At 37.3% G+C, this 12,204-nt stretch overlaps 1 protein-coding gene across 4 annotated transcripts in view; it reads right to left on the bottom strand.

The window, feature by feature from the left end:
- The window catches only part of MYO6 (myosin VI), a 102,908-nt gene that overhangs the window by 35,386 nt on the left and 55,318 nt on the right, over positions 1-12,204 (bottom strand). For all 4 annotated transcript variants that reach the window (XM_066315041.1, XM_066315042.1, XM_066315043.1 and 1 more), the window contains exons 11-16: positions 10,873-11,053; positions 8,723-8,867; positions 2,767-2,924; positions 2,130-2,221; positions 1,622-1,694; positions 641-768 (exon numbers count right to left, since the gene is read on the bottom strand). In XM_066315041.1, the coding sequence (XP_066171138.1) occupies positions 641-768; positions 1,622-1,694; positions 2,130-2,221; positions 2,767-2,924; positions 8,723-8,867; positions 10,873-11,053 (777 nt within the window). The remainder of the gene's footprint in view (positions 1-640; positions 769-1,621; positions 1,695-2,129; positions 2,222-2,766; positions 2,925-8,722; positions 8,868-10,872; positions 11,054-12,204) is intronic.

Here is a 12,204-nt window from a genome sequence, read left to right as displayed (position 1 = left end):
CCACCAGAATGCTTCATTGCACAGCAATTCAGGTAAGCAGGATTAAGTGGAAACTTAACACTAGGTAAATGAGTGACAATTTTGGTAAATGGATGATAAAGGATGGCTTCCTTTGCTTGCAATTTTCATCATCTTTTTAATTTCAACACAATTCACAGATATAAACAGCCAATTTGCCTTAATCTTTCACACAGTGCTGTATGTTAAAAACTAAGCATCAAAAACATTTTCCTAGTACTATTCCTATTTTCTGAAGTACTAGCTAGACAATAAACATGAGTCAAATGTTCTCCAAAGCAAGCAATTTTTGACAATGACAACAAAATAACTCACCTGATATGAAGCAATCTAAATTAAAATGTGGGTTTACTTCCTTTTCATGCTTTACATGTTAACAAACTTCAAATGTAAGTGTAGAATATAGCCTTATTTTCAGCAGGATATTAGAATTGCTTGAAGCCTTCAGTGAACTTTTCATCAAATCTAATAACCAAACTTGTCCTTAACAAAGAGGTACAGACTCTGCAGACTGGGTGGTATGAGATTTCTCACAAAATAGTTTCATTAAATTGAAGTGTTACTATCAGCTGTTCCAAGAACTGTTTCATTAAAACAAGACAGACAACAAAAATAAACCTACTGAGAGCCTGAAATGGTCCTTGTGTTTTTGATGCACAACTGAAGTAAAATGCTGGTCACTTGGCTGGGGAAGACGATTTTCTTCATCCAAAATATCCAGTACACCTACTAATTTTGCTTCAATCAAATCTATTAATAAAAAACATATTTATGAAAATTGAATATATGAACTCATCACCACTGAACATTACACATCTAAATTCTGCTGTCTAATTCTCTACAAAAGTACTTATGGAAAGCCATTAAACAAAATACAAGAAGCTATGGCAAATCAATTCTATATATCTTAATTGGTATGTATAGGATATTCCTCAAAACTAAAAGTTCTAATTCTTGTGGAACATACGAAAAAAGATCAGGAACCAATTGTTTTATTTTAACTTTTGGTCTCAAGCTGAAATTAGTCATCCAAAAGGTGCCTAAGTCTTCTTACACTATGATTGTAGGTCTTTTGCCATGATTGCTTCTATTGCTGGGGGAGAATTTTAAGCTTTTCATCCACATTTCACCACATGTCAATACTAAAAGGTTAATATTTCCATTTGACAACATGATCCAGTGAGTAGTAGAAATTTTTTTTAGAAAAGGCAGACCAGACTTGAGCATACAGTGGTGGTTTCACAACTTTTAACAACTGTATTGCCTTGACCTCTCACATACAAATACCAAAGCCCTTGAAAGCTGACACAGAAATTGATGCTCTTGAAACTATTAGATACAAACTCACAGTTTTGAACTTTTTTAAATTCTATATTAAACTCCTTGAAAGAGAAATTTTTACTACAAACTTTTTCCTCTGGAAAGGATGAAAGCATTAATGCTTGTACTGCAGCAATGTCTACGAACTCTTAAGGTTGTGAATTGAATGAGGCTATATATAAAACCATATAATTACTAGTGCCATGCACATTTTGCCGCTTCTGCTTGAAGCTTTTATCCACATGAGAGTAACAAAAAGCTTCACAATTCAAGAAGTACATACCTATACAGTCCTGATTATCTACATAACGAACTTCATTAACCCCCAGGCCTTCTTTCTGGTAAAGTTCTTGTTCCTAAAGTTACCAAAAAAGTAATTGAAAAGATAATTTAATTTCAATTTTTTTTTTTTTACTGATCAAAAAAAAATTCTAAGAAACATGAAGTAATGAATCAATACATAGCTTTGAGAATTTCCTTACACAGCTTAATATATTCCAACTTCAACACCTTAATGATAAGCCTGTTCAATTAACTATTTCCATTAGGTATTAGCAATTATCCAATCTCTGGATATCTCATTGCTGGTTTTCAAAAATCCACATTCTTTTCTGACACAACCAGATGTCACATAATTTGAAAACAGTATGTCAACTGATTTTTTTTAATTCAACATAATGTGCAATCTTACAAAAAGCAGTGCCACTTTAAGTTCCTCTTCATGAAAAAAAAGTCCTCCAATATAACAGTAAAAAACTAAATCCTCAAATGTAACATTAAATATTTCATACCTCTTTCAGAATTCTTTCATTAAAAAATTGCTGCAGTTTTTCATTACAGTAGTTTATACAGAATTGTTCAAAACTGTTGTGTTCAAAGTACTCTGAAAGACAGAAGTTAAACTTTTATGATAAAACCGTGATCCAAGAGTTTATATTAAATAGTAAATAAGAGAAGCTTCACAGTGCTAATATTTAAAGATGTGTTCAGATCCATAGCCATTTATTTCAGCAAAATTGAAATCTGTAAAAGATTTCCAAGTTGTACACAAGACATGTAAAAATACTGCAGCAGATGATATTTCTAAGACAAATGACAGACAGTTGGCAGCAAACCAAAGCAAGATGCTACCCTACAGTGAAATTAAACGAAAGCATCTTCATGCATCTATGATACAACAGGCTGGCACAGAATATCAAAGCTCTAAAGACCTGAAAATCAAAGGCTGCTCCCCTGGACAACTTTGACAGGACTAGAATACATCATAAAACATGCCCTGTTTTGAACTTCAGTGAGCCAAGGATGGCAAAGGCTTTATGAGAACCATCAATACCAGAAAGAAAATGCTACTACTCTTCATTACAGAACTTGTTATTGAATCTTTGGTGGGAAAGAGTGACAGCTAGAAATTATTTTAAGTATACTTACCAAAACCAGCTATATCTAGAACTCCAATGAAGAAAGAAGAAGTTTCAAATGGAAAACACTGGTTTACCCTTTTCACTACATGATCAAACAGATGACTATATACGGTTTTAGCCAAGGCATCACGAGCATTGTTTGCTTGTTCCACTTTCAAGGGTACCCTAAAAAAAATCAAGATACAGATCTTATTTTTCAGAATACTTACTGTGGAATGCTAAGATGAGACTCTAAACTTAAAAACAGCCTTTCCAATACTGTAAATTAGGACCTAAACCACCTCCCCAATCTCTAGGCCAAGGCAGGAAACAATCTTGCCAAGTTGGAATATCTTACCTGTAAAAAAGATTAATGTTTTGCTACCATCAGTAGAAGTGAGATTCCAATATTTACATAAACCTTTATTAGATAATTAGAAACTCTACTGACAATTTCCAGAGAAAGATATTTAAAATATATACATCACCGTCTACAAAAAATATTTCAACTATTTATTTATCATTTGTTTTGTTAGAATACAAAGTATAGTTTAGTTTTTGCTCTGACATCTTTTCTGCTCCTTACCCCATCACACCAGTGAGGAGGCTGATGGTGAACAAGAAACTGAGAGGGGACAAAGATGGGACAGCTGACCCCAAATGAACAAAGGGACATTCCTTATCATAGAGCAACATGCTCACAATGAAAGCTGGAGGAAAAAGAAGGAAAGGGGAATGATGTTATGAGTTAAAATTTTTATAAATTTTGTCTTCTCAAGTAACTACTACACTTGATGTAGCCCTGCTATCCTGGGGAGCTGAAGACTGACCTTCCAGTGAGAAGTGGAGAATGAATTCCTGGTTTTACTTTGCTTGCATGTGCAACTTTTGCTTTACCTGTTAAACTGCCTTTATCTCAACCCATGTGTTTGCTCATTTTTACCTTTCCCCATCCCACTGGCAGGGAGTAAGTGAGTGGCTACGAGGGGCTGAGTTGCCAGCTGGAGTTGGCAACCACAACAACAGCTTACCCATATTGCATCATTTCCTTCACTTCCCAGAATTCATGAGCACTGAAGTAACTAATAATTACTATTTTTTTATTTCTTCAAGGATAATATTTTGATGCAGAATCATGAGAGTGATGGAGATCACTTTCTACTGTCACTGGTAAGGCATGGAACCAGAGTCTCCATTTCCAAAGGACACTTGAAGCTACATTACATTTGATAGTAATTAGCTTTAACACACAATCATGTCTTCCACTAAGTATCTATCTTATCTTAAAGTAATGAGTACTGACAGAAATCTCAGCTTATAAATAGAAGGAAGGTACCTTTGCATTCTGTTCTGATAAGTTTAAGAGATCAGAATACTAATTCCTGTCAGCTGCAGACCTATTACATAATACAATACATAAAATCATTTATGTTTTTCAGTTACTTTTTTTAACATGACAAACAGTTTTACTGCTAGAGCAAGTATTTACAAAATGGTCCTAGTTTTCAAAACAGCAAATTTTGCCACTATTAGGTACAATTCTAGAGACTGCACAAACCCTCGTTAAATTTCAGAGTATGCAGCAAACACACATGGAAAGAAAATGTAACCCTGTAATGCATTTTGCACAACTGAAGCTTCAGAACCAAGATATAATGCTGAAAATGCCCTGAGACAGTAGATACACAAGAACTCCATCACAGAACTGACATTCGGAACAAGTAGCTTCCTTTCTTTGGCCTGCACAAAGACAAATGAATCTCTTTCTTTCTCTTGTTTCTTGCCTGAACAGGAAAAGATAAATTCTCCTTCCTCCATTTCACCTTCTTTCCCTCTCCTGCATTTATCAGTTACTTGAATGGAGTAGAGAAAAATTTTGCCAAATTCTAAGCACTTTGGTAAAGTGCAAGAAACCCCCTGGTTGGACTTCACGCCCATTTCTTCAGCAAGGTTTCCATTGATCTAGAGTTTAAGATCTAGGGCAAAGCATGGATGGGGTAGATTTAGCCTGTGGACAACTCCATACAGACCCAGTTATAGTCCAGAAAAAATTAATTTAAAACATGTATAATTTGCCTATGATTGACAACAACTGTGGGAGAGAGCAGGTGAAGCAATATCCATCAGTTACAGTCATCCAATATGGTTACTAGTTCATAAATGAAGTAGCCTGTATGAAATAATCCTACCTAGTTAAATATTCCACATAATTAAAGAATATAAGCAGCACATCTATAATTTGAGAAAAGCTAAAGTTCCAAACAATGTAGAGAAGTATTTTTTGAAAAAGTTTCTCCAATGACTGCTTCAATAGCATCACCAGAAAAAATGCATTTTGATAGAAAATGTACTGCAAAAGAAGCTGGAGGATCTGGAATGATGCAAATTAAGTTTCTCCACCCTGTAAAATAATTTAGTTTTTGATGATAGAGTCCACTGTGAAAGTCTCCTTGGAAAGGAAAAAACTGAGCAAGAGAGAAGCACACTAGCACATTTACAGCCTAAAAGCAGCACCAGATTTTGAATCCTAACACATTATTTCTCCCAGTAAACACACTTCACATAGATGGCAAAAACATCATCCAACAAGGTAATTATTATGGGATTTTGGGAGACAAGGACAGATAGATGCAGGGCAGCTGTCAAGTCCCCCAGGCAGCTGTATTATTAAATACTGCTCATGAGTATTTAATAAAATTCAGAGAGGTTGCATTTAGCATCGCCCTCCTACTGTTTCTTGTTGGCTCCACAGTGCCCAGCAGAACAAAGCCTTTGTTATACTCTGAGCACAGTGATTTCAGTCGAGCTATTTATTCACCGTGACCTATTAGGACTCACATGATCTACTTGCACACAAAAGGTCCCTAAGAAAGGGAGAAATTACCAGCTCTTTGGGCCGCTGGAACAAAAAAAAAAAAAAAAAAAAAAAAAAAAAAAAAAAAAAAAAAAAAAAAAAAAAAAACCACACCAACCCAAAACACCAATGTACTTGTCAAAACTCTAATACTGATAGCAGTCAAGCAGTTTCTAAACCACATTACCATAGAAAAAATGATGTGTATTTAACAATATCTAAAATAGTCCCATCCACTATCCTTGTACATGCAGTAAGCCATGTGAGAAGATGATATTGGTGTATTTATTAGAGTATGTTTGCTTTTACAAGCACAAGTTTAGAACATGATAGTGAAAGAGGCTTAATGCATTAATCATTGAGATGTTGTAAGGAGTATGCTGAACTAATTTTTGACAACCCCAAAATAGAACATGGAAAAAATGAGATCTGCTGGCAAAAACCCATAGCTCCTTGTGTTTGCAGACTTTTGAAACCACACAGTGCTAATAACACTCCAGGCTTATCAAGGGACCAGGACAAATATGCTGATCAGAAAATCTTGACAGTTTTAATCCAAAGTAAACTCAAACCTGTAAGAAGACTTGAGAAACCTTCCTTGACACTGTCACTTGAGAAGCAATAACATGGTATGCCTCATAATGGTGGCAGCTTGCTATGTCCCACCAAACATTTTCAAAACGAAAGTACGCAGATAAGTCTTAGGTATGTGTTACACGTACAGCAGCCAAAAGGAATCTGTTCTCAAGAGGCTGAATCAGCAGTTCACTGCCAGCATTTCCAGTGGGGTGCCATCTGAATCTGACATGGACACAATTTGTTCAAAGCCCTTCTGATTCTATTTAACGCTTCCACTTAAAAGGAAGGTGAAATTAAGGTTATTCTCAAAAAATGGGCTCTAATAATACTGAATTAAGAAAGCAGAAAATCTTAGTAACAAGATTAGCATACAAAATTATTTTCAAAAAATTCATAATGTAAAAATTCACAAGATATATTTCAGTAAAGAGAACTGGGTGGTGGTAAGCTGAGGAGAATTAAAAAGTATAAATGCAAGATGGAGAATAACCAGGTAAGCAGTAAGTCAACAGAGAAAGATCAGAGATTATTTTGCATCCCAACCTGAATAAGGAAAAAAATGTTATTGACTTTCAAAATCTGCAATGTTTTGTTTGCATATTGCCATGCATTACTATGAATGCCATCTGTACTGCGTAATATCTAATTTTCTACTCTAATGTTACCTACAATACTGATAAAGCTTCTCCTGGATGAATACATCAAAGATTTTGCTATCAATTTAGGCATGGTCAGGAAAAGAGCAAATAGTAAAAACTTAGTCAATATTTTTCACTGGAAACACTTTTTCCTGCAAGACCAACATCTTCCTACACATTAAGCGTGTAACGAAGGGAAAAAATTACTTGTAATACTCCATATCATCTGACAAGGCAGCAAGATGACGGCTACTCCAAGTCCCAAATTTCTAGTAACTGGTGGATGAGACAGAGGAGGAATTTATACTGGGCAAGAAGAGAAGAATCTACTCTCCAGAAACGGTCTATTGAATACACAGTTAAGAGGTCTAGATCTTGAGCTTTTAACTGAATGCAGAATAACACGTCACCCTCCCTCACTCCCCCCAACATTACATACCATTTGTCATTGCATTAGAACTTTTTCCATAATAATGATTTCCATAATAAATTTCCAAAGACAAAATATGCAAGAAAATTAAATAAACCCCATTAATACAGACAATTATGAGTTTCATATACTAAACTTTTGGTGTAATGTGAATAAAGTATTTCCGATTCTCTAAAACAATCTGATTGTTTCCATAAGTCAATAAAAAGCACATGTGTATTCTTCCAAGGAGTGAAAGTTCATTAGCTTCCTAATTAAAAGATTGATACATTTAGCTGAACGCTAAGAATTATTTTTAATGTGCTCAAAACTGCTTAGTCCAAGTTCAGCTTTTGATGTGATGTTTCCTCAAACTTGAGAAAATACTCAACAGAGTTGAAATGTTTAAACACACAGTTCAGCTGCAGGCATCTTCGCTAGCATCCCTGACAGTATGCACGCTAGGACCAATCTCAGCAAGAGAAAACTTGTGGTGGAAGCTAGAGGATTTTCATAAATAAAAGGTAACTGCATTGTCACTTTCATAAAACTCAGTTTTGCAAGAGTCATAAATTTCATGGTTTTGAAATATTATCACCAGTACCATATTTACACATATTCTCTGCCCTTATTCCTTCTCCTTGTGCATACAGAAAGAAATCACTATCTTGCTTCTGTACCTGGGAAGTTACCTTGAAAATAGCTAGAGGAGGGGAAAAAAAAAGTCACCACCAAAATAACACACTTTCCATATGTGCTTTTGTGAAACATTATAAACGGTCAAGATTAAATGTATGTTTACCAAAACCAGCAAAAAGCAGCACATTTCTGGGTTACCATTTACAGGGGTGTTTTTAAAGTTGAAACTTGATTTCAGGATAATTAAATATGACAAACACAAGGACGCTGATCACTCAGACGTTAAGAAGGGTGGATATATTGCCCTCTAATTAAAGCATGCCAGCCCTAATTATTACAGGGCAGCACTCACAGGAGCACTGTGCAGCCCTCCTGACAAAAACTCTTCAGTCTTTGCAGAGACTGTCTTCTGAAAGACTTTAGGTACTGCATTAACATTCCTTGATAGAGCATATCTGATAAATCTTTTAGCATATCAAAGTTGCTGCGCAGGCTGTGGATTTAACCGGCTGACTGCTATACTTTCTTTGGCCACACAGCGTACTCACTGACACACGGGAGATTTTATACAGCACAGGAGTTACTTATTCAAAGTGCCTTAGCACCGTAAACCTGCTAGCCTTCAGCACTCTGACTGCTGTACGACCATGGGGGTGTAACCCGTGCTTGGTAAACCATTAAAAGAGGCGCTTCAGAGAGCTGCACTTGGACCGAGAGCACCTCAGCTCCCCCCTGCAGCTGGTTCAGCGGGAGCGGGCGGCGACTGCGCCACTGGGCGGGAAATGGGCGGCGCCGAGCCCCGCCCCGCACGGCCCCGAGCCCCGCCCCCCGGCCCCGAGCCCCGCCCCCCGGCGGCGCCACTCACTTGATGACCGTGCCCTTGGCGCCCCCTGCCGTGGTGAGCATGACGCGCGAGGTGAGGCTCCCGCGCAGATCGTCCTCGTCCAGCCCCAGCAGCGCGGCGCAGCGCTCCAGCGCCGCCTGGCTCCGCGCGCGCGGCGTGCAGCCCCCTGCGGACACACCGGGGGGCAGCCGTGAGGGAATGACCTTGGCCTCTGCAGGTTACCTCCTGGCTCTCAGAGCCTAGGGAACCCCCTCAAGACACGCACAAAAATAACACCCCGCCCAAAAACTACACGTGCAATTCTGTTTTTCTAGAACGCTGTCCAGGCTCCTTGTAGGGAAGAAGTATCCCAAATTGCAGAAGTGCTAACCCCTGCAGACTAACTCCAGGCTCCCTTGCTATGCAGCAGAAGTGCCTGCTAGGGCAGACTCCTGGCGCTTGCATTTCTCAGATAAGGCTCTGTACGTGTCCCAGGTAAACAGCTGAAATTGCACTCCCGGCTGCTCTGCACCTGCCTTGGCGCCAGGGCTCGGCCAGCGGAGCTCTCCAGCTCCACTGCCAGCCACTTCAGGAAAATCTAGCACTTATTGTCGTGTATTTCCTGTTGCTTGCAGTAGGGCAGCAACAGAACTTTAGAGGGTCTCTGGAGCAGTTCAAATGCACACCGTGTGAAGACTCATAAGGTGAGGGAAGAACATGTGTTTGGAATTTAGAACTTCAGTACATTCATTTACCTTTTAGAAGTTCATTTTCATTTTAGAAGTTCCATAATTTATTCCAGAAAATATTTGATCTGAATTTCAATACTTAGAGGACATAAGTTCTCTAAATCCTACTTTCCTTACCATCTGTGGTTCCCACTCTTCTTGTTCATTTCCTCCTCAAACTTACATTTGTGCCTCTTTCACTGTTCCACGTTGTCAATGCCTAAGTCACAACTCACAAAAGGCCCAAACAAAAGCTCACTGTTTCCAGCTACACAAACCCACTACCCATCTCTAAATCTGCATCTTCCCAAGATTCGTTCTCATTAATCATGTTCATTTCAGTCATCTTCATTTCAGTCATCTTCATGAAGATTGCAACAGCATGAACTGACACTGGTTGATCTACAGAGTAGAGAGAGGAAAAAAAAAACACAACCCAAAAAACCCACCTCTGTGCCAACCCTAAGCTACCCAGTCTGAATTCAGCACTGGCCCTGATTTGGCACATGGGACTAGAGCCCACCCATTATCTCCTCTGAACAGAATGTTTTGTACAGTACTGTGCTGATTCTGTACTTGGGGTCAGGAGCTAGTGAACATGTAAGGTTAGCACTCATTTAATTAATAATTCAGAACACCTTTTAAAGTGTTCTTTGGTCTGCCTTCCAAACAGCTGCACCAACAGCACTACTTCCTTGAAGCAGGACCAAGAGGAACTAATCTTGCAACTCCAGATAGAACTATATACTTATTTTTTCTAGTATAGTTGTATTTGTAGTACATCCAGACCCAGAGGAATCAGTCCTTCAGGAATACATGGACAGCAGTTCTCAATTTAGAGCGGCTGATTTCAGTAGCAAGGTAATAAGGACAATTCCCAGATCATTAATTCTCCTTCATCAACCTTCATGCACATTCTGCAATTAAGTCCCAACTACACTTGTACTGCTTCATCTTGTGTGCAATGTCTTAAAATTAGGAAGTTATATTTACCTATGTTTTTTGCTGTAACTTTTTTTTCTTCACCTCTCAAAATACTAACATGATGTTATTTTTGGAAGCCAAAGGACATAATGCCTTTCCCTACAGATGGAGTTGCTAATTTCTAATTTCAAGAAATTTTAATGACATTGGAGAGAAGTTGGATTTTAAAACTATCGTTAAAACGCAACTACTGTTTTAAGACACAAAATGGCTCTTTTCTTTACATCAGACTTTTCACTGAACCACTTCTTGAACAATTTCTTGCACAACTAGTGCAAGGCTATTTGCTTTAAAGAAGTACAAGTAAAGAAGTACAACTTTAAAACAGGTAAACTTGACTTCAAAATGGAGTGAATTAAGACTGAATTACCCATGAACACAAAGAAGCTTTCAAAAGCAGTTATTCACATGCAAAGGAAACGTCTCTAATCAAGGGGTTTTTCAGTGTTTTTACAAAAAACAATTTATATTTCATCTAACCTGAAGTACTCCCAGCTTCCTCAAAATCGATATTTCCAAGGTGAAGGACACCAGCCACTACTCTAAAAAGGTCAAGTTTTTCTTCATCATCCAGTCCAATCCTTTTCATTGCTGTGCACATTCTATTGAAATCTCCATGATCATCTAACAGTGGATCCTTCAAGGAACCTTCTTTAAGATACTACAAAACAAGAAAAACCAAAAATTCTGTGTAAGTGCTTTAAATTAAATGTAAGCAAATATTTCCAGTCAAGAATAAGTCATAACAAAAAGCATACTAAAGCATGCCAAACTAAGTAGAGAGGTTCAAGTTCTTCATACAGTATAGGCTTTGCAAGAACCTTAATTTAAATGGTTGATACTTGGAAGCATGGTCTTCGAACTTAAATTTCAAAGCAAACTTTGAACTATCTTCCGAAAGCAGAAGCTAGAGAGAATGTGACTGCTAAGGACAGGGGAATATGAGATAGTGAGCAGAGGGAAGGAAGACTTTGGCTAAGGGAGCTATTGGAGCATTTAATATAAAAGAGTCCTTCTAGCCCCAAGCAGCCTAAGGAAGATGGAAGTCCTTGTAATAGGATGACAGAAGGATAGGGAGTACAGGACAAATCAGAACCAGGAGAGTTATCCCTATTCTAAACAGACTTATTTAGAGAAATATACTAGTTAACTGTTGCTGGTTATTAAGAAACAGAAAAGTTCTTTGCAGTGGCCTATGAAGAATACTAGCTAAGTTCTGAAATACAAATTTAACATTTTGCTGAGTTTTCTAATTTAAATACATTGAAAGCTGTTTTAGATATAAACCAGTTATACAGTAGAAAGTAACACATTTGCATGCAATCAAGGAACTACATGAACATGCACAGACTGAGCTACATTTTTACACTTATATTAAAATGTTTTCAATTAAAAAGAATTAGCTAAATAAAAGTCTTGTTAATGTCAAATAAACTAACATGATTTTTATCAAAACAAAACACCACATGCATCTGAAAAATTCACTTCACACAACATGTAGGCACATCAATAACATTAAACTACGTGTTAATTATGTAAAATGATCACCTCATCTTCCTGATAAGGAAAACACAAAAATAATTGGAGTATTAATTGACTATTCCAGCTACTTTTTTTCAAATAAACAATCTTAATATTTTTTTATAAAATGACAGAGCAAATACTACATTTCCAATTTAAAAACCTGAACAAGGCAATATATTTCCTGTTTAAACAGCTATGCTAGGTTTAAATATCATTTAACTTTGATCCCTTGAGCCTTCAGACAGATATGGCAGTTACAGATAAGTATTATGGTATCATGTGTTCTGC

Source organism: Sylvia atricapilla, chromosome 3 (genome assembly GCF_009819655.1).
Source record: "Sylvia atricapilla isolate bSylAtr1 chromosome 3, bSylAtr1.pri, whole genome shotgun sequence".
NCBI lineage: Eukaryota > Metazoa > Chordata > Aves > Passeriformes > Sylviidae > Sylvia > Sylvia atricapilla.
The sequence above is the reverse complement of the archived record's forward strand: the minus strand, read 5'-3'. Positions and strand labels throughout refer to the sequence as shown.